General features: G+C 34.4%; 1 protein-coding gene across 4 annotated transcripts in view; it reads right to left on the bottom strand.

Moving 5' to 3' along the window:
• Positions 1–24,386, bottom strand: part of HCRTR2 (hypocretin receptor 2) — a 110,253-nt gene that overhangs the window by 10,296 nt on the left and 75,571 nt on the right. For all 4 annotated transcript variants that reach the window (XM_054254128.2, XM_035295939.3, XM_078370704.1 and 1 more), the window contains exon 4: positions 19,324–19,439. In XM_054254128.2, the coding sequence (XP_054110103.1) occupies positions 19,324–19,439 (116 nt within the window). The remainder of the gene's footprint in view (positions 1–19,323; positions 19,440–24,386) is intronic.

Raw genomic sequence — 24,386 nt, 5'->3', positions numbered from 1 at the left:
GAATTTTTTAAAAACAACTCCAGCAATGAATGTTTGAAAGTTCCAGAATACTTCTATAAAGAAAAGCCGATATGTGTCTGCTAAATGATCTGGAACCGTTTTCTAAATGTTTTCTGAGAGATAAATTAAACTTTGATGATTATATCACTGACTATTCCCCTGAGGGAGAGAATCAACATTTTGTGTCTGATGACTTATGCAACCATTAGAAACAGTTCTTGATCACCTGAGGTCGGGAATTTGAGACCAGCCTGACCAATATGAAGAAACCCAATCTCTACTAAAAATACAATTTAATCAAGCATGGTAGTACATGCCCGTAATCCCAGTTACTCAGGAGACTGAGGCAGGAGAATTGCTTGAAGCCAGGAGGAGGAGGTTGCGGTGAGAGCTCAGATCTCATCATTGCACTCTAGCCTGGGCAACAAGAGCAAAACTCTATCTCAAAAAACAAAAACAGAACAACAACAACAAAGAAAACAACCGTTCTCATAAAGAAAAAACAGCTGTGGGGAGCATAGTTATGGTTCCTGAAATCAGGAAAAATAAAATGTAGTGATGCCCTTTTAAAATGATGACCTAAATAAAGATAGAAGATGCTGAATCCTGCACTCTTTTTAAGGACACCTGAATTTCTCCATCGATATGCTGTCTAGAGACACTGAGAATCCAGAGCAAGTCAGTATAAAATCAAGAGGAATAACTGACATTACTGAGTTCCAGAAACTATTCATTAATAATACTTAATACATCCCTAAAACTACAGTATTGTAAACCTTATAGATTTTAATTAAGCAGACATTGAGGAGAATTAAGTAAAATACACACACCCTGCTTTTATTTCACAATTATAGCTAAACTTTATAATCATATTTAACACAAAAATATACCCTGAAAAATATATTACCACAGTTAAGAATTAGAAATAGCATGTACATGATGCACCTTAAAACCTATTCTGTCTTACAAAGTGTTTGTGACCAGGGTAAAGTTATGAGGAAGGCACAAACATGCTACAAACATTAAAAATATTATGAATAAATGACGAATTTGCCAACGTACATGAAACGGACAAAGCACTTGAAAGACAAAGTTGACCAAAACTGACACTGTACTTATAAACCTTGCTACAAAAGAATCTCCAGGCCCAGATAGATTCAATAATGAATTCAATCAAACAGTAAAGAATAACTAATACCACTTTTATTCAGACTTTTGATGAAATGTACAGAAAATGCATTTTTCAACAAATTTCATGAGGCCACATTTATTTTGATAATTTAAAGATATGACAACAAAAGACAGCTAACAACTAAATATCCTTCATGAATAGAGATAGAAAGTCCTTAAAAATGTTATCAAATCAAAGCCTGCAATATATCAAAATAGGATGATACTACTTGCTCAATTAGATTTATTCTAGCAATGAAGTGTTAGCTTACCACTCAAAAAATCAAGTCTCCTCTCACCATTTGTACTGAATATTGTACTGGACGTTGAGCCAATACAAGAAGGAAAGATAAATAAATAAATAAATAAATAAGCCTACATATTGGTTCTATTAAGAAGAAATTATTGCTTACAAAGATCATCCTAAAGAATCCACAAAAAACCCACTAGAACTTATAAAAGAATTTAGCCAGAAGCGGGACACTAAATCAATAGACAAAAATTAATTGCACTTCTATATACTAGCAATAAATGGGAAATTAAATTTTAAAAGTTTCAATAACGAATGTGTTTTAGGTACATATTTCATAAAATATTGGCAAAATATATACTGAAAATGATTAAACATTGCAAAGAGATAATAACTCCTAAATAGATTCATTATGTTCATGTATTGTTAATATGGCAGTTGATCTATAGATTTAATGCAATTAATCACATTCAATACCACAACAGTCTTTTTTGTAGAAATTAAAGTACTGATTTTAATTTTTTATGAAAGTGCAGAAGAAATGGAATAGCCAAAACAATTTAAGAAAAGAATTTATTCTTTTTTAAACTTTAGTTGCATGGCTTATGAAAACTCATTTCAAGATTTATAATGAAGGTACAATGAGTGTTTATGTGTATTTGTGTGTATCCCAGAGGACTAGTCTGATGTATATATTTGATATTCACCTCATATAAAACATGGAAAGTGGCATTTACTGGCCAGGGAAGGAAAGGTAAGTATTCAAAGCAAAAAGTATTCAAGTCAACGTAGGAAGAAAGTATATGAGCAATTAAATCATGAGTAACATTGCTTAATGCTGGCAAAAGACCAAGCAATAAATTTTAAAAATACATATGCTTTAAAATCATTGGTGACCTTTGTGTAAGCAGTTTCACTGTAGTGATGAAAGTTGAAGCTAGATCGAAGTGGGCTGAGAAATCAGTGGCGGTGGTGGTGAGTGAGAAAAAAATGACCAATGGAAATAAGTCAAGAATTTTATCTGGGAGGAAGAGGAACAGAGTGAAGTTCATGGCTGGATGAGTCTGAGAGTTTGGAAGATGCTTTTTCTTAATACATAGCAAATGCCTATTCCATTTGCTAAGTGCTAAGAAACTTTTAGGCAAGGCTCCTTTCCCCTTACCGTGTTCTATAACCATTATCCACTTCATCATCATAGAGTAGAACAAATATTTGGTAGGCACTGGCTGTCTCATATGAAACAATAACCTCCTTACTTTTCCCTGTTCAGCAGGAAAACGTAAAAATTTTTCTTGCCCCTTACACCCAACACCATATGAGCATGACTATGTTCCAACTCCGAGGAAGAGTTAAATTCCATGATTTCTTGACACACTTTTTGTTGACCTCGGTACTGCTCTGTTAGTATTAAGATTTGCATGCTAAATTCTTACCATGAGGACTATTATTTTATTCGTCCCTTCGTTCATCCCTTAACAAATTCTTAGCTTCATTCTCACTATAAATATCTCCACTTTCACAGTGTGCACATGGCCCTTTTGGATGACAACTGCAGTACCTGATCTTCTCACGATGCCTCCTGCCCCTTGTCCAACTCCAGATCTGTTATCTCGCAACATTATGCTGTCACACAGTCTATGACTTCTTTGTAAAAAATGGTTTTCCCTCTGCTCTCTGGGACTTGATACAGGTACTCTCATTTTTTGCCCTTCTATGGACCATTTTAAAGTCCATAGGAGTACAGAAAAAACTTTAACCAGAAATACAGGAAAAATAACCCTCTCATTATATTAACATATCAAATTGTGTGTTTAACCTTTCTTTGCTTTCCTGTGGTTTCAGCAGAAGAACATTGTAAAAAAAGAAAAAGAAAGAATTCTTCCATTTAAAAAATTTTGAAATATCCCATCATTTTTGCTCTTTCTTCAAATAAAAAAGGTTTATTGAGATATAATTCATATACCATAAATCTCACTGCTTTAAGAGGTTCGAATAAATGATTTTCAGAATATTCATAGAGTTGTGCAACTATCATCACATCATTGCTGTCTAATCTAGAACATTCTCATCACCCACAAATGAGGCTCCAAATCAATTAGCAGTCATTTCTTATTTTCTACTCTGCCAGCTCCTGCCAAGGACAAATTATTTTGCCTCTATGTATTTGCCTATTCTCAACATTTCATGCAAACAGAATTATATAATATATGGCCTTTTGTGCCTGGCCTCTTTCACTTTGTATGTTTTCAAGATTCATCAATCTTGTAGCATACATCAGTGCTTCATGTCTTTTAATAGCTGAATAATATTTCTTTGCTTACATATAGCACAATTAGTATATCCATTTATTCACTGATAACATTTGGATTGTTTCCACATTTTGGCTACTATGAATTATGCTGTTATGAACATTCGTGTGTAACTTTGTGTGTAAACATGTCTTCAATTCTCTGGGTGTATAGATAGAGATTGAATTGGTGGGTAATGTAATAATTCTCTAAGATTTTGAGGAACTACCAAACTCTTTTCCAAAGCAGTTGCATCGTCTTGCATTCCCACCAGCAATGTAGGAGGATTCCAATTACTCCACATCCTTACCAATGATGATTACTGCCTTTAAAAAAAAAAAAAAAAAAAAAAAAAACAAGTATATGCTATTGAGTATGAATAGGTGTCTCATAATGATTAACATTTCTCTAATAACTAATGGTGTTAAGCATCTTCTTATGTGCTTACTGACCATTTGAATATATTCTTTGCAGAAGTGTTTATTCAAATCTTTGCCTACTTGTAATTATTTTTTAAATTATTAATTCATAAGAATTCTTTATATGTTCTGGGTATAAATCCCTTAACACATATATGATTTGCAGATATTATATAGACTTTTAACTTTTTTAATGGTGCAGTTTGAAGCACAAAAGTTTTTATTCTGTCAATGTCTAATGTATCTATGTTGTCATTTGTTGCTTGTGGTTTAGGTGTCATATTTAAGAACCTACTGCTTAAGCCAAGGACATGATGATTTGCTTTTGTGTTTTCTTCTAAAAGATTAGCTCTTACATATAAGTCTATGATTCATTTTGAGTTAAGTTTTGAATATGGTATGAGGTGAGGTTCAACTCCATTCTTCTGCATTTGGATACATAGTTATCTTAACACGTGAGGACTATGATTTTTCCCATTGAACTGTGTTAAAAACCTTTGTCAATACTCAATTGATCATAAATATGAGAGTTTATTTGTGGGCTATGAATTCTATTCCATTGATTTATATGACTAGCTGTATACAAGTACCATGCTGTCTTAATTACTTTGGCTTTTTATTAAGATTTGACATTCAGAGGTAAGTTTTCCAATTTGTGTTTCTTTTCCAAGATTATTTTGGCTATTCTCTGTCCCTTGCATTTCCACATTAATTTTAGGACCAGTTTGTCAATTTGTATGCAAAACATGAAAGCCATCTGGAATTTTAATAGAAATTGCTTTGAATTCACAGATTAATTTGGAGATTATTTCTATTTTAATAAGATTGAATCTTCTAATCCATGAACATGGAATATCTTTTCATTTATTTAGTCCTTTATTTTATTTCTTCAGTATTTTGTACTTGAAGGTGTACATGTTGTGTACAGATTGAATATACCTTATCTGAAATTCTTGAGACCAAAAGTGTTTCAGATATGAGATTTTTTTTTTTGGATTTTTTATTATTTTCACATACATAAGGTATCTTTTACATAGGACTTAAGTCTAAATCAAAAGCTTACTTATGTTTTATAAACATTCAATACTCATAGTCTTAAAACAAATTTATCAAACATTTTTAAAATTGTTGGGCACAAAACAAAGTTTTGGCTGACTTTGACATGACCTGTCCCATGAGGTAGAAAGAGAATTTTCCACTTCTAGCATCATGTTAGCTCTCAAAAGTTTGGAATTTTAGAGCAGCTAGACTTAGGTTTTGGGTTTAGAGATGCTTAACCTGTACTACATATGATTCAAGAATTGCACTGGTAAACTTCCTGAAACTGAATATGGTGATGTAGAACAAGATGTTACAGATATGGACTATTTGATGGTTGAATGGAAATACTTCTGAAATGACTGGAGAAACTTGTATAACTGTGGTCTACTCATTGAAGTTTCTAGTAATTAAGACTGTAAATGATATTCATGTATTGGATTTGAAAATATCAGCGTATTATCTATTTATTTTATTGATTTGATCAACATATTTATTTTTAATAATTCAGAACTATTTCCTTTTGATTATCTTTGTTGCCTACATAGAGACTAGAACCACATCATTGAATAGATGCACCTTTTTAAATACAAAAATAGGGTAATTTTCTCCCCAGATCTTTGTTGCCTATGTTAGAATGCTCAGCAATAGAGTGAATTCATAATTTTCTTTATAAGGGATTATAACTGCTACATAGAATCCACATTTCTATAATTTCTGGACATTCCCTAAATATACATGTTTCTGTTAAAGCCCCCCCTTTTTTTTAAGACAAGAGTCTTACTCTGCCATCCATGCTGGAGGGTAGTGGTACAATCTTTGCTCACTACAGCCTCCACCTCTTGGGTTCCAGTGATTCTCATGACTGAGATTCCTGAATAGTTGAGATTATAGTCATGCACTGCACCACCATGCATGGTTCACTTTTGTATTTTTAGTAGAGACATGGTTTTGCAACGTTGACCATACTGGTCTTGATCTTCTGGCCTCATGTGATCCTCCTACCTCAGTCTCTCAAAGTGCTGAAATTACAGGCATGATTCACCAAGCCTGGCCAAAGTCTCTTATTAAACTTGTTTTCTTAAATTTATTTCTAGGTATTTAATTAATTTTATTGCTATTTAAATTAATTTTTGTTAATTTCATTTTGAATTTTTCTTTGCTCATGTATAAAAATAAAACGGATTTTTGTATATTAATATTGCATCCTGAAAACTAGCTGAACTTTTTATTTGTTCTAACATTTTTTTTTTGCAAAATCTTTAGGATTTTCTATATAAAATATCACCTAACCTACATGTAGAAATAGTTTACCTCTTATTTTGCAATCTTGATGACTTTTACTTTTTATTACTATTAATATTATCTCTTGCCTGTTTGCCCTGCAGAGAATCAGTTCCATTCAATATTGAATGAAAATGGTTATAGCAGACATACTTGTCTTGTTCTTGACTTTAGTAAGGAAATATTCAGTCTTTCATCACTAAGTATGATGTCAGCTATCAAGTTTTCATAGATGATCTTTGTCAAATTGAGGAAGTCCCCTTTATTCCCAGATGGTTGAGTATTTTTATCATGAAAACATATTGTATCTTTTTGAAGTGCTTTTACTGCACTACTAAGATGATGTGATTTTATAGCTTTATTTCATTAATACGTTGCATTACATTTCATTAATACGTTGCATCTCATTATGTTAAACCTACCTTGCAACAGCATGCTAATTCACAGTTGGTTTATTGGGTATAATTCTTTTTATATATTGTTGAATTTGGTTTGAGAGCATTTTGTTGAATACTTTCACATCTATATTTATATCTGTATTGGTCTGTAGTTTTATTTTATTGTAATGTCTGTGGTTTTAATATCAGGCAAACTCCAGCCTCATAGAAGGAAATGAGAGTGTTTTTTCTTTTAGTAGTTTTGGAAAAAGTTGTGAAGGAGTGGCATTAATTCTTGTTCAGATGTTGAGTAGAATTCAATGGTGAAGCCACTTGGGCTTCTCTCTGTGGGAAGTCTCCTGATTAGTAATTTAATCTCTACTCAGATTTCCTAATTCTCTTTAAGTCAAGTTCAGTAGTTTCTCTCTTCTATGAAATTGTCCATTTCATCTAGGCTATTTTCTGGCATAAATTTTTTCATACTGTTCTCGTATCCTCTTCTTATTTCTGTAATGACAGTAGTGATAGATAAGCAAAAGCAAATCAAATTGGGAAGATAATTTCTGTTGTTAGTGATTTTTGTTTTCTCTCTTTTTTCTAGATTAACTTAGGAAAAGGTTTGTCATTTTCTCTGATCTTTGTAAAGTACCAACTTTCAGGATTATATATTTTTTCTTTTGTTTTCTATGCCTTGTTTATTCCCTGTCTAATCTTTATTATTTCTCTCCTACTATCTGCTTTGGCTTTGATTTTTCTCATGCTTTTTTTTTTCCTTTGGTTTGTTTGTTTCTTTTGGAGGGTTGTTTTTATTTACAGTCTTTCTTCTGTTTTAATATAGATGCTTACAGCTATCAATTTCTCTCTGAGCACTTGTTTTGCTGTATTTCATATGTGTATCTATGCTGTGTTTTCATTTTCACTCATCCAAAAACATTTTCTAATTTCCTTTTTGATTTCCTCTTTTACCTATTGATTATTTAAAAGTGTGATGGTTAATTTTCAAATGGTTATAAATTTCAAACATTTTCTTTCTATAATCAATTTCTAATATAATTCCATCATGGTAGGAAAATGTATTTTGATTATTTAAACTATATTGAGGCTTGCTTTAGGACATTTCTTATAACCTGGAGAAAGATCTATGTGCACTTGGGATAAATATGCATTTTTCTGTTTTTGATGGAGTGTTCTGTAAATATCTGTTAAGTCCAGTGGTTTAATAGTTTTGTTTAAATCTTTTATTTTCCTGTTAATATTCTGCCTGTTTTTTTTTAATCCATTACAGCTTGTGAGTATTAACGTTTTCAACTCTAATTGTCTAATTGCCTATTTGTCTCCTGAATTTTACTAGATTTTGCTTGGTGTATTTTGGGTTTCAGTTGTTAAATGTATGTTTACAACTTTTATATCTTCCAGATGGATAGACTCTATCATCATTATGAAATGTCCCTCTCTATGTACAGTAATATTCTTTGTCTAATTTTAGTTAACCACATTAACTCCCTATTTGTGATTGTTTTAGTACATCTTCTTCTGTTATTTTACATTTAACCTATTTGTATATCTGCATAGGTATGTCTCTAAACAGTGTAAAGTTGAATCATGGGATTTTTTTTATTGGTTGGTTTTTATCTATTATGTCAATCTATGCCCTTTGATTGAAGTATCTAATTCATTTATATTTACTTTAATTGTTAAGAAAATATAATTTTTATCTGCCATTTTACTATTTGTGACTTCTCTTGTGTTCCTCTATTTCTTCACTAATGCTTTATTTGATGTTGAGTATTTTCTGTATACTATTTTAATTCTTTTGTTTCTTTACCTATATTTCTACATTTTTCAAAAAAATTATTTTCTTAGTGGTAACACTGGGGATTAAAATTAGCAACTTAATCTAAACAATGTGCTTAGATTATGCTAATGTGATTTTAATTGTATAAAACTAATTTGCTCCAATACAGCTCCATTTCCTTCTCCTTTTTTGAATTACATCTGTATACGCTATAATCTGAATCTTCACGTTTTTATAACTATTATTTTATGCAGTTGTTCTTCATATCAGATAACAGAAGATAAAAATGTTTATACTGTCTACTGTATTTACCTGTCTAGTTTCCTTTACTGGTGCTCTTTAATACTTTTCCATGGACTGGAGCTACCGCCTTCCTGATTCTGCCCCTACAATTGTAATTTGCTATCTTTTTTCTCAAACTAGACTTATTTGTCATCATCAAACATTATTTATCTTAAGTTCTCTTAGAAGAGTGCTGAATAAAAAGCAGCAGAAAACTTTGTGATAAAAGCCAGAAAGAGAAAGGTCTTTCAAAGGCCTTGAAAAGCTGAACTATAGTTTCAGACCAAAGTATCTATTACAGTCCATCCTCAGTACCTCACACCATACCAGATACAGAGTATGTGCTTCATAAATAATTTATTTGTGAAATAAATTAACACAAGTTCACATGATGATTAAGATTTAGTGTTGATCTATATGAAGGATCTGAACTAGAAAAAAAATTGAAAGAAAAATGAAAGGGCCAAGCAAGCTAAGAATAAGTTCTTTAAAAAAATGAGTTTTAAAAAATAGTCTGTAGAATTTCTTGACTGAAACTCTACAGTCAAGAGTACTCTGAGTCAAAATGCAAAAAATAAAAATATAATTAAAAGAGAGAGAGAGAGAGAATTTAAGTAGTTGATTACAGCAAAGCATTAGCCAATTCTTTTAATGAGACTTATTGAGAAAGTCAGACAAGGGCACACAATTTGCTCACTAATAATCTTATACTTACTAATTCAAAAGTACATAACGGATTTCATGCATCTCTATAATTCTAAGCAAATAGGACAAGCTCTTCATTTGATGGCTTACTTGATGTAGCCTATGGCACACACAATGCCTTACAACTTTGTTTATAGATACAGTTGGAAATTGAGAGTTGCTCAAGCGGAATTCTACATAACCACCAATTTGGGATTAATTCACTTTATTGTGGCTGCTAAAGTAAGGGCAGCTGAACTGAGCATTTTCCATTTCACTCTGTTTTGTAAATGATTTTAGTTTCACAGCCCAAGCATTTTACTGCAAATCTTTCGAATCAGGTGCCTTGTACTAATAAGGATAATTCATGAAAAGAACAGGGATTATTTCTGAATCTGTGATGCAATTTATTTTTAAAATTTATTTTAGAGTTTGGGAAATTTCAAACTTAAGCTTAAATGATGGAAAGTTAATTCTTTGGATTTTGGCATCACCTATTCATTTAACAAACTTTTTAAAATACTTTCTCTGATGGTACCACGATAAGTTTAGGGATATGATGGTAACAAGACAGGCACATTACAATCTTTAAAGTTGTAAAGGTATCTCAATATGTAAATAAATGAATAAGAAATTATAATCATCTATTTTATACAATGCACACTAACTAGTAAAAATAAAGAAATAGTGGATAATCTTAACACTGAACATTCCCCAACAAAATCTCCATCCAAATCTAAAATATCTTTTCTCTTACATGTTCATTAAATGCTTTTTTCCCTTCAGGAAATTTTTCTAATTCAAATCTATTTCTACAAACTTTTATCTGAGTAACTGGTCAATAGATTCTCTTCGACCCCTTTTGTTGAAACTTTCCCAACACTTTCTCTTATTCTACTCACTTTTTTCTTATGAAAAAAGCTACTAATGTGTTCTTAGCAGGTGCTATTTCTAGGGATACAAAGAAGACAGTGAGACTATCTTTATATTAGTAGAGTAGAGAAGACAGACAAATAAGAAGCACTATACTGGTATTTCAAAATGCATTTTTTAAAAAAGTCACATACACCAATTCAACACATGCATGTTATTTTAGAAACATAAGTACAATTAGTTGAAAGGCCATTATTAAGCAACATCCATTAAAATATTTTGTTTAATGAGCACTTTCTATATTTTAGGCACTTGAATCAATTCATCTAAGCAAACTTGTCCAACCCACCTTATTTTGTTGTTGTAGTTCTGTTTTGTTTTGTTTCAGGCTGTTAGCAGCCTGAAGCCATGGTTTTTAGTTTCTGTCTCTGGCAATAAGCAAAAAGAGGGTTGAGGAAAGGGCTTTACTGGACCAACGAGAAACAGAAACTAAGAACCCACAATTGTGTTCCCTCGCTTGGACACACCTGAATGCATGTTAACAAACCTATGAGGAAGATCCTATACAACCCCATTTTAAAGTGAATAAAGGGAGTCACAGAAATTTAAGTCATTTATAAAATTTATGTAACTACTAAGCGGTGGAGTCAGGATTTAAATTCATGCAGTCTGGCCCTTGTGTTTTTGACTTCTATATGGTGTATCATTCCAGATTATTAATCCCCAGCTTGTAGGAAACTCCCCATTGCCCTGTGACCTGCAGTGTCTTTCTGTCAAAGAATGATTCCCCAATTCATGGTCAGGATCAATCATGTGACTTGTTTTAGCCAACAAAAAATGAGATGTAACACCTGCTGGTTCATAAAAGACACTAAGAGAAACTACACTTTTCTTCCAATTTTCTTTTTCTCTCAGTCTCAGAATGGCATGTCCCAGGAAGTGCCATTTCTTTAGGTTAGGTTCTGAAATGAGAAAACACATGGAGCCCAGTGCCCCAGCCACCCTTCCCCACTGACCTGTAATATGAATGAAACAGAACTGTTGTCGTAAACCACACTTTTTAATAGAAGAATAATATAACAAAATTTGACAGATATAATAATAGGTATAGGTACTAAAAAGCAGGAAACTGCATTAACAACCACCCTAAAATATAAGCACTGGCTTCATAGGCAGGTGGACAGTGCTGAGAAAACTGTCATCAACATCTAGAAAATCACCACTCATGTTTTATAGTGGTCCACATTTGTTTCTATAGTAAAAAAAAATGATGGGAAACAAAATGTTAATAAATGTTGCTACTGGTTGCACTGATAAGGTCATAAAAAATGACTTTTTTTGTAAAAGTAGAAGAAAAGAGGAAATTTTGAAATTATAAGCCACATTGTGTTGAAAAATATGAGTGTTGCTCATATCCAATCAGTGAAAGATGATCTTCAAAAGTGCTTTGAATAATAAGGGTTGATTAAAAAAACAAACACACATCCTCCAAGACCAAATAAAGTGTTTGTGAAATCTTTTTAATGAATTAAGATGACTTCAGTAAATCTTTTCAGTTGAATAAAACGAGTCAGAGAAAACAGACTAATGGGACAGCTTTCCACAAGCCTGATTAAAGGGCTCAAGATGGCGCTGTGAGAACAACCCAGGATTGGAGCTCTCATTGTGTCTGCGGAGAGGTGAGTCTGAGCTGCATTTCTAGACTGATCTTTGTTGCCCACGGAACGGGGAAATTCCCAAGTAAAGAGGAGACGCGGGAGCCAGGCAGAACCTCCGCCTGGCGAAGCCAGCAGCTGGGGTGGCGGCGGCCGGCCCTGCCCAGCGCTCCCCACAGGGCTCGCTTGTACGGGTGCCCTGTTGAACCGGCAACCAGAGACGTGAGAGGGCTGGACTTGAGACTGAGCTAGACTTGGACAGTGGGCCAGCCCAGGGGATTGCAGGGACAGAGCGTTAGGGGTGGCCTAGTGGGACGAACAAAACCGCGATTTCAAACAAGCCCCGTGCAGACGGCCCGAGACGCTCTGTGGGGGAGGGGCGTCCACCATTACCGAGGCAAACCATCCCTACTGAGATACACGCCCACTGCTGACGCAGCCTGCCGTTGCCGAGGCAACCCGCTACAACAGAAAGACTCCACCGCAGGGCATGGCGGAGAACACAGCAGAACAGCGGAGCCAGGGCGAGCCTCACAACAGCAGGGCGGAGCCTCGGCAGGCAAACAGTGGCTAGTCTGCATCCTAGCTGGGCAGGACCTCAACAGACATCCAAAAATAAAGCCCAAACCCCTCAACACAGAGCATTTGAGAAAAAAAAAGGGTTTTTTTAATGAGCTCTGTTGCAGCAGAATCAAACATAGCAGTCTAACAGCCCTGAATGAACAACAGAGCTCACAGCTCAGCAATTAAGCCCCTATAAAGTACAAACTGTCTCCTCAAGCAGCTCCCTGACCCCTCTATATCCAAAAGACTGACATTAGGCAGGCATCATCCTGGGACAAAGAGAGCAGAAAAAGAAACTGGTACCATCCCTCGCTGTGCCACAGCAGCTAGAGGTGCACCCCAGACAAGCAGGGTCTGGAGCGAACCTCAGCAGTCATTCAGTGAAGGGGCTAGACTGGTAGAAGGAAAACCAAGCAACAGAAATACTTCATCATCAACATTCTGGGTGTCCACTCAGAGACCCAATCGAAAAGTCAGCAACTACGCAGACGACCAGCGGACAAATCCACAAAGATGGGAAGAAACCAGCGAAAAAAGGAGGAAAACACCCGAATCCAGAACACCTCGCCTCCTAGAAAGGACCAAAACTCCTCCCCAACAAGGGAGCAAAGCTGGACGGAGAATGACTGTGACGAAATGATGGAATTAGACTTCAGAAGATGGATAATGAGAAACTTTTGTGAGCTAAAAGAGCATGTATTAAATCAATGCAAAGAAACTAAGAACCTTGAGAAAAGATTTGAAAAAAGATTCAAGGAAATGATAACAAGAATAGATAACTTAGAGAGGAATATGAATGAATTAAAGGAGCTGAAAAACACAATACGAGAACTTCGCGAAGCATGTACAAGTTTCAATAGCCGAATCGACCAAGGAGAAGAAAGAATATCTGAAGTCGAAGACCAACTCAATGAAATAAAATGAGAAACCAAGATTAGAGAAAAAAGCACAAAAAGGAATGAACAAAGTCTCCAAGAAATGTGGGACTATGTGAAAAGACCTAACCTACGTTTGATAGGTGTACCAGAAGGGGACGAAGAGAATGAATCCAAGCTGGAAAATACTCTTCAGGACATCATCCAGGAAAACTTCCCCCACCTAGCAAGACAGGCCAACACTCAATTGCAGGAAATACAGAGAACACCACAAAGATATTCCGCAAGAAGAGCAACCCCAAGGCACATAATCATTAGATTCAACAGGGTTGAAATAAAGGAGAGAATACTAAGGGCAGCCAGAGAGAAAGGTCGGGTCACCCACAAAGGGAAGCCCATCAACTCACAGCAGATCTCTCGGCAGAAACACTACAAGCCAGAAGAGAGTGGGGGCCAATATTCAACATTCTTAAAGAAAAGAACTTTCAACCCAGAATTTCATATCCAGCCAAACTGAGCTTCAGAAGTGAAGGAAAAATAAAATCCTTTGCAAACAAGCAAGTACTCAGAGATTTTGTCACCACCAGGCCTGCTTTACAAGAGCTCCTAAAAGAGGCACTACACATAGAAAGGATCAACCAGTACCAGCCATTCCAAAATCACACTGAATGCTAAAGAGCATCAACATAATGAAGAATCTACAACAACTAACAGGCAAAACAGCCACTTAGCATCAAAATGGCAGTATCAGATTCACACATAACAATATTAACCCTAAATGTAAATGGACTAAATGCACCAATCAAAAGACACAGACTGGCAAATTGGATAAAAATCCAAAACCCATCAATGTGCTGTATCCAGGAAACCCATCTCACATGCAAGGATACACAAAGGCTCAAAATAAAGGGATGGAGGAAGATTTACCAAGCAAACAGAAAGCAAAAAAAAGCAGGAGTTGCAATTCTCATCTCTGATAAAATAGACTTTAAAGCAACAAAGATCAAAAGAGACAAAGAAGGCCATTACATAATGGTAAAAGGATCGATACAACAAGAAGAGCTAATGATCCTAAACATATATGGACCCAATGCAGGAGCACCCAGATACATAAGGCAAGTTCTTAATGACTTACAAAAGGACTTAGACTCCCACACAATAATAGTGGGAGACTTTAACACTCCACTGTCAATACTAGACAGATCAACCAGACAGAAAATCAACAAGGATATCCAGGGCTTGAACTCAGACCTGGAGCAAGCAAACCTGATAGACATTTACAGAACTCTCCACCCCAAATCCACAGAATACACATTCTTCTCAGCACCACATCACACCTACTCTAAAATTGACCACATAATTGGAAGTAAAGCACTGCTCAACAAATGCAAAACAACTGAAATCATAACAAACAGCCTCTCAGACCATAGTGCAATCAAGTTAGAACTCAGTATTCAGAAACCGACCCAGAACCGCACAGCTTCATGGAAACTGAACAACTGGCTCTTGAATGTTGACTGGGTAAACAATGAAATGAAGGCAGAAATAAAGAAGTTCTTCGAAACCAATGAGAACGAAGACACAACGTGCCAGAACCTCTGGGACACATTTAAAGCAGTCTCTAGAGGAAAGTATATAGCAATAAGTGCCCATATGAGGAGAATGGAGAGATCCAAAATTGACACCCTACTGTCAAAATTGAAAGAGCTAGAGGAGCAAGATCAAAAAAACTCAAAACCCAGCAGAAGACAAGAAATAACTAAGATCAGAGCTGAGCTGAAGGAGGTTGAGACACGAAAAACCCTTCAAAAAATCAATAAATCCAAGAGCTGGTTTTTTGAAAAGATCAACAAAATAGACAGACCACTAGCCAGATTGATTAAAAATAAAAGAGAGAACAACCAAATAGATGCAATAAAAAATGATAAAGGGGAAATCACCACAGGTTCCACAGAAATTCAAACCATCATCAGAGAATATTACAAACAACTCTATGCGCATAAACTAGTAAACCTGGAAGAAATGGATAAATTCCTGGACTCCTGTGTCCTCTCAAGCCTAAACCAGGAGGAAGCTGAAACTATGAATAGACCAATAACAAGGTCTGAAGTTGAGGCAGCAATTAAGAGCCTACCACACAAAAAAAGCTGAGGTCCAGACGGGTTCACAGCCGAATTCTACCAGACACACAAGGAGGAGCTGGTACCATTCCTTCTAAAACTATTTCAAACAATCCAAAAAGAGGGAGTCCTTCCAAAATCATTTTATGAGACCAACATCATTCTGATACCAAAACCCGGCAGAGACCCAACAAGAAAAGAAAACTTCAGGCCAATATCCATGATGAACATAGATGCAAAAATCTTTAATAAAATATTGGCAAGCCGATTGCAACAGCAAATCAAAAAACTTATTCATCATGATCAAGTAGGATTCATCCCGGGGATGCAAGGCTGGTTCAACATACGCAAGTCTATCAACATAATTCACCACATAAACAGAACCAAAAACAAAAACCACATGATTATCTCAATTGACGCAGAGAAAATCAACAGCCCTTTATGCTAAAAACCCTCAATAAATTCGGTATCGATGGAACGTATCTCAAAGTAATAAAAGCTATTTATGACAAACCAACAGCCAATATCATACTGAATGGACAAAAACTGGAAGCATTCCCTTTGAAATCTGGCACTAGACAAGGATGCCCTCTTTCACCACTCCTATTCAATATAGTACTGGAAGTTCTAGCCAGAGCAATCCGGCAAGAAAAAGAAATAAAGGGTATTCAAATAGGAAAGGAGGAAGCCAAATTGTCTCTATTTGCAGACGACATGATAGTATACCTAGAAGACCCCATCGCCTCAGCCCAAAAACTCCTGAAACTGATAAGCAACTTCAACAAAGTCTCAGGATATAAAATCAAGGTGTAAAAATCACAAGCATTCGTCTACACCAATAACAGACTTAAAGAAAGCCAAATCAAGAACAAACTGCCATTCTCAATTGCTACAAAAAGAATAAAATACCTTGGAATACAACTCATAAAGAACGTAAGAGACCTCTTCAAGGAGAACTACAAACCACTGCTCAACGAAATCAGAGAGGACACAAACAGATGGAGAAACATTCCATGTTCATGGTTAGGAAGAATTAATATTGTGAAAATGGCTATACTGCCCAAAGTAATTTACAGAATCAAGGCTATCCCCATTAAGCTACCATTGTCTTTCTTCACAGAACTGGAAAAAACCACCATGAACTTCATATGGAACCAAAAGAGAGCCCGCATAGCCAAGTCAATTCTAAGCAAAAAGAACACAGCGGGGGGCATCACACTACCGGATTTCAAACTATACTACAAGGCTACAGTAATCAAAACAGCATGGTACTGGTACCAAAACAGAGATATAGACCAATGGAACAAAACAGAGGCACCAGAGGCAACACAACATACATACAACTATACAATCTTTGATAAATCTGACAAAAACAAGCAATGGGGAAAGGATTCCATGTTTAACAAATGGTGTTGGGAAAACTGGCTAGCCATGTGCAGAAAGCAGAAACTGAACCCCTTCCTGACACCTTACACCAAAATTAACTCCAGATGGATTAAAGACTTAAACATAAGACTTGGCAAGATAAAAACCCTAGAAGGAAATCTAGGCAAAACTATCCAGGACATAGGAGTAGGCAAGGAATTCATGAACAAAACACCAAAAGCATTGGCACCAAAAGCCAAAATAGACAAATGGGACCTAATGAAACTCCACAGCTTCTGCACAGCAAAAGAAACAGTCAATAGAGTGGATCAGCAACCAACAGAATGGGAAAACATTTTTGCAGTCTACCCATCTGACAAAGGGCTGATATCCAGAATTTACAAAGAACTCCAACAGATTTACAGGAAAAAAACAAGCCCATTCAAAAGTGGGCAAAGGATATGAACAGACACTTTACGAAAGAAGACATATATGAGGCCAACAATCATATGAAAAAATGCTCATCGTCACTGGTCATCAGAGAGATGCAAATCAAAACCACATTGAGATACCATCTCACGCCAGTTAGAATGGCGATCATTAAAAAATCTGGAGACAACAGATGCTGGAGAGGATGTGGAGAAAAAGGAACATTTCTACACTGTTGGTGGGAGTGTAAATTAGTTCAACCATTGTGGAAGACAGTGTGGCGATTCCTCAAGGCCTTAGAAATTGAAATTCCATTTGACCCAGCAATCCCATTACTGGGTATATATCCAAAAGACTATAAGTCGTTCTACTATAAGGACACATGTACACGAATGTTCATTGCAGCACTGTTTACAATAGCAAAGACCTGGAATCAACCCAAATGCCCATTGATAATAGACTGGATTGGAAAAATGTGGCACATATATACCATGGAATATTATGCAGCAATCAGAAATGATGAGTTTGTGTCATTTGTAGGGACATGGATGAATCTGGAGAACATCATCCTCAGCAAACTGACACAAGAACAGAAAATGAAACACCGCATATTCTCACTCATAGGTGGGTGATGAAAAATGAGAACACATGGACACAGAAAGGGGAGTACTAAACACTGGGGTCTATTGGGGGGAAAAGGGGAGGGCCAGTGGGAGGGGGAGGTGGGGAGGGATAGCCTGGGGAGAAATGCCAAATGTGGGTGAAGGGGAGAAGAAAAGCAAAGCACACTGCCATGTGTGTACCTACGCAACTGTCTTGCATGCTCTGCTCATGTACCCCAAAACCTAAAATCCAATAAAAAATTAAAATAAAAAAATAAAAAAATAAACTAATTATTGGCTGTAAGTTTAGAGAAGGAGAGAAATAGATCTAAAGAACTGTGGCATTTTTGGATACATTTTACAAAACTTGAGAGACTGAGCCATATCCTTTGTCTCTATCTTACAAACCACTAAATGTGTTTGTTGGTGATTTCCTTCTAATCATCAAGGTTTAACTTAAATGTTACTTTGCCTGGATGAGATACCCTTTTAGGACATCTTGCTCTGATTCTCTGTGCTTATATTTAAAGTAATTTTCCCCCTGCATCTGACTATGCCCTTTCTCTAGACTATGAATTACTCAATGGCAAAAAGTAGAATTTTTAGCTTTTTCATGAGACATGTGTGTCAAAAGTTCATGATATATATTTGAGGAATGAATAACTAAGTGAAAGAATACAAACCTTCACTGACAGAGCAGACAGAATCATCTAACAAAGTATAGTAACCTCAAATCAGCATTGTATACAGTTTTAAAATTAGACATTCTGCCTGAGTCCTATAATCTTCTAAAAAATAAAATCTTTCAAGTTGGAGATTTAACCCATATGTTCAAATGTATTAAATAAATCCGATTAAAAATATAATCTCTTAGACTTATAGTCTCAAAAAACTCTAAAGGAATTTTTATTTGCTATTTCTTACAGAAAGCAAAATCAATGTTATTCCTAGACAAGAGTCAATTAATCACAGACGTTAAATTTTGTTTAAAATGTAAAGTACCAATCAGATTATAAAATACATTTCCTAAATATTAATCTAAAAATGCTCAGACATATTTCTATGTTTAGGTTCTCATTATTTTAGAACACACAATGTAATACTTTCCTGAACATGTTATGTTGGTTCAGTGCATTCTTAAATTTTGTTTATAAGTACATCCTAAAAAACACAGGTGAATTATTTGGAAGGAATAACAAATTACAAATTATGTGTGGAGGAATAACACAGGCAAATTATTTGAAATTACATACCTGTCGACACCAGAGTTTACGAAATATTTGCAGATAAGCCAACACCATAAGACACAGTGGTGCCATGTATGTCACCAGAAAAAAACAGACATGGTACATCTTGGGATAAATTTCACCTGGGATGAAAGTCAAAACAACAAAATCTTACATTACAACTGATGGACTTTTAAAAAAGATATACATCAATGCTTTTCTTCAAAGTACATATTTACCTCTTATATGATTTCATTGTCATAGTATATATGCAAAGGAGAAAAAAAATCATAATATTTAACAACTTACCTTTACTCAGTATATGTGTATATTCTGAGTAAAAGTATATACACCTGCACTAAGTGTACCAAATGTGAAGTCTTAATTTCACTGAATGTACTCAGAGAAATAACAATTAGCTATTTGTTAATTTCTGCTATCAAAAGTCAAGTGTTCAGTTATTAAAAGGCCTTTTATTTGACTTGATTACATCTGTCTTATTAACAAAATTAATTTGGATTGTTGCAAACTTTCATATACAAAATGGACCTGACTCAATGAAAACCTAATAACTAATGCTTTCATTAAAATGGGAAGAAAATATAAACAATTGATTCTTCCTCATTAGAATGTAAGTTCCCTGAGGAATGGGAGACTACTCCCAGTTGTATCTCCAAATACAGATGTAAAAAATTTTTGAAAACTAAATACAATAGAAATTTGACAATGATTCTTTTTGTGCACTTATTGGAACATATACAAAATTACTCTTTAAGCATAGTATGTCTGTGGTGTGTGTGCTTTTATTAAAAATACATAAATGTACCTTTAATAAAATGATAATTTTAAGGTTTTATAACATTAAACAACATATTATGCTAGTCAAGCTGGTCTTGAACTCCTAATTTCGTGATCTACCCGCCTCAGCTCCCAAAGTGCTTGGAATACAGGCATGAGCCACCAGTATTCATCCTTCTAAACCCATATTCTCTTGGTTTGGATGTCTTTCTGCCCTGCAATCTTCAGTAGGGACAGCAGCTGGGACTACAGGTGCACACCACCATGCCCGGCTAATTTTTGTATTTTTAGCTCCTAGGTCTAAGAGACCAATTTGAAGTGTCATTTTTAGCTTCTTTCTTGCCCAGGTAGCATTCACCTACCTCATCAGTTTCTAACTTTCTTTCAAGTTGATCCTGTAAAACAGGCCAGTTACATAAAAAGCAATAAAATTCAAGCATTCTGACTGGAGGAATAACAAACAGTCTTTCCCTTTGAAGTGCCACAGCCTACACAGAATTTGGTGGGCCAATTTCAAAGGAATCTGAAAGTGACCTCAGCACTTTCAGGCAACTCACAGGCTTTGAACTTTTATTTGTTTTGAAGAAGTATCACATGAGCTTTCAGCATTAAAAAATCTATATGACTTTGAAACTTACATGCATGTGAAGCCCTGATGTCTGCTTAGAGGAAACTAGATTTGATAGTCAACATTTTTTCAACTGCAGCTATGGACAACATCACTGCGATAACAGGCATTTTGAATAGATGGTAGCAAACGCTCCTTATGTATTTGGTATATTTATGAATAATTAGAAAAAAATATAATTGAATTTCTGAATGCATATTATGATAATGAACACTGATATGGAAAAAAGTTGATCAAGCAAAATTATCATTCCAGGGTATGATAGATTGTTTTAATAAGGAGATTATAATAGATAATTGGGGAAAAATGACAGTCCTAAATTCCTCATTTCACACTTAGAGTCTAAGATGATTAAAAACTCAGAAATGCCACTGAAATTTTAAGTTATGTGTGATGAAAATATCTTTGAAGTCTTTCTGCACTTGATAAGCAATGTCTTCAATGTATTGAAGACATTTGTGTATGACCTAGAATATAGCTACACAAAATTTGTTGCACAAAAGCATTACTTTAATATAAAAAAACAGTATTTTTAATGTTGATAACCACTAAAAATTACTGTTTTTACTCAACTGATGAATAGGCACAATCTAAATAAATATTTTATATATATGAAACTAACTAATAAAGAACAAATGTGGATCTTTAGTCTTTGAAATCAGAGATTAAAGAGTCGTATCACGTATTTGACAGGCAAAACTTAATTTCTCTCAGATGAGTTAGGGTCCATTATTCAACCAACATGTTATCTTAATTATCTAAAAACTACAAACATTCCTCTTTCATGGTACACTTGTCAATAATTGAATGAACAAGTAAATTAAATATAATTTCCCAATATTCAATTTGGACTGTCTTTTTAAAGTTTAGGGGTTCATTAAGTTTACCTGAATCTTTAATATATTTTACTATTTCTCCTCTAATAAATGTGTTTAATAAATGTTCCCACTAATACACCTATATACATATTTATATGCTTTCAAACCTAAATAGGCCAGATGCCATAATTACTATGACTAAAAAAGGGGCTCCAATTTTTTTAGCCCACCAAAGAACAATTTGTCATTAAGATTCAAAAAAAGAGATATTACCAATCTCCAGTGACCAGAACAACTTTTGACTAATAGTACATAGTACATACTAATTAAACACTGGATAATGAATAGTGAAGCAATTATAACTTTGAGGGTATTAAACGAGTTTTTGGTTTATATGTATATATGTATTTTTGAGACGGAGTCTCGCTCTGTCACCCAGGCTGGAGTACAGCGACATGATCTCGGCTCAATGCAACCTCTGTCTCTCGGATTCAAGCAATTCTCCTGTCTCCCTTTCCCAAGTAGCAGGGACTACAGGTGCATACCAACACACCCGGCTAATTTTTGTATTTTTAGTAGAGACAAGGTTTCACCATGTTGGTCAGACTGGTCTTGAACTCCTGATCTCAGGTGATCTGCCTGCCTAGTCCTCCGTAAGTGCTGTGATTACAGGCGTAAGCCACCCATCCTGGCCAAGAGTTTCTTTCTATAGGATCTTTTCTGTAGAACTATGAATTTACAAACCAAGTAATAAAAAAATTGCAGGTTAATTCTGGAACAATTTTAAAATTGTGCAAGTATGAAATGATATGACTGAGGCAAACAGTGAACATACAAATGTATATTTTAAAAATTATTAAGTATTAAGATTCTTTTTAAATTCTTGAGAGTTGTGTGTGTCTGCCAGAAATTATGGCTTATGGTCCTTTTTATGAAGAAGTAACAGGCAATAATGAATATAATTAGTTTTAGAAATCATTTATCCACACATAATTACATATTTATGGTAAATGTTTTAGTTAGATAGAGTTCTCAATTATTTTGCACCATATGTAAAATAGCATTTACAGAACTTTTCCAGAAGTTATTTGATAGATATGTATTAACTGACCAAATTGTTTTCTGATTTTTTTCTACTGTAATATTGGTTATTTTATTAATATCCTATATTATGTAATATAATATAGGATATTTGTGATATTACTCTCTATTTTATAACTACATTTTTTATTTAACTTAGAATAAAGATAAACACAGATCATAAATTGATCTCAAATAATAGAAGATATTTTACAATAGTTTTTAAAATTAGGCTAAATGACAGTTGGCCTTTAAAAATGTTTGAATTTAGAGAACTGACACTGTAAAATATACTTTTCTATGGTATTTTTAAGTTGTGAAAATCATGTATATGCCAAGGTTTAACATTATAATTTGAACATGGGCTTATAAATAGTTTACATGAACAATCATTTTACATGCTATGTAAAAATCCTCATAATAAATGTCTAATAAAAAAGATAAAAATGTGCCTTGAATTATTTTATGTTTTTCTTAAAAACAGGTTATTAGCAATTTCATTTAATATTTGAAAAACTAATTCTATAGCTTTTATTAAGTTGGATTTTGTGGATAATCAATTCAATCCAATACTTAATTTTAGCCTTTATACACATTTAATTATGGGCTATTATAAAATCGTCTTCAAATAGTTTTCTTAAATGACTTCTGAAGGCCAGGTTTAGATTTTTATATATTCATCAATTGTTTTCTTTTTTAATGAAAATGTCCTTGCTAGAGTTCGGTAATAAAATACAAGTGTAGAAATGAGTGTTAAGTATTTATGTTTATTACTCTGAGGTAATTTAAAAATCATACTTCTATTTCCTTAATCATAATAACTGAACAGGATTCCATGGCATTGCAATCTTTTTGTTAATGGAGGTTACCATTACTTGATTATTCAGGGCAACATTAAAACAGAAAAGTTTATAAAAGCAGAAACTAATTGCCAGAATACTTTAGAGAAAATACTGCTGACATATACTGAAAAATATTTGTATATTTATCTCATTGCAATCTCTATAACTTAAAGAATTCCAACTTAAGAGTTGGAAGCTTTAGATTTAAATGTACATATTTGCTTCATAATCTTGAAAAAATAATATAATCTCTCTGGGACTAAATTTACTGTTGAATTTAAAACAAGATTCTGAGAAAGACCTTTTTAGGCTTTCTAAATATAAGTCAATGTAAAAGAATTGTGTAAGAGACATGCCACCGTCAGTCCCCAACCCATCCTCTTTCCAAACTCAATTATTTAAGACTACCTGCCCCTATGTTCCAGAAACTACAAGTTCTGACTCTCTTTCTTCTTCTTAATGTAGCACCCATGATGTGGGTGTTCTTGCTTTCTGGACATCCTTTTCCCTCTTCCAGCCTGGGGAATTCCATCTTATCTTTAATGTTTTGCTGAAATGTTAGCAGCTCCTCTGTAAGCTTTTGTTCAAATGGACAAAGCTGAGTTTGGTCTCTCATTTCTGTTCCCAGCACTTCGTATCTAACGATGCAAAAATTCTGATTATTCTATAAAAATGTGTGTATTTTTTAAGCCTTACTATATAGAGTGTGCTCCCTTAAGCAGAGTCTGTTTCTCTCTAGGTGGGCACAATGCCTGACATATACTAAGTTCTCAAGGTGTTGTTTAAGCATTAATAAATGGTATATAGGACACTTAATTAATATTCCTTCCATATTGGAAATTTTTATTTATTTTGTTTTTTTGGCACTATTAACTGGGAAAAACTGAACATGATCCAGAGGAAAAAATAGCAAAAAAAAAAAAA

Source organism: Callithrix jacchus, chromosome 4, assembly GCF_049354715.1.
Source record: "Callithrix jacchus isolate 240 chromosome 4, calJac240_pri, whole genome shotgun sequence".
NCBI classification, from domain to species: domain Eukaryota; kingdom Metazoa; phylum Chordata; class Mammalia; order Primates; family Cebidae; genus Callithrix; species Callithrix jacchus.
This window is presented reverse-complemented; position numbering and strand designations above follow the sequence as displayed.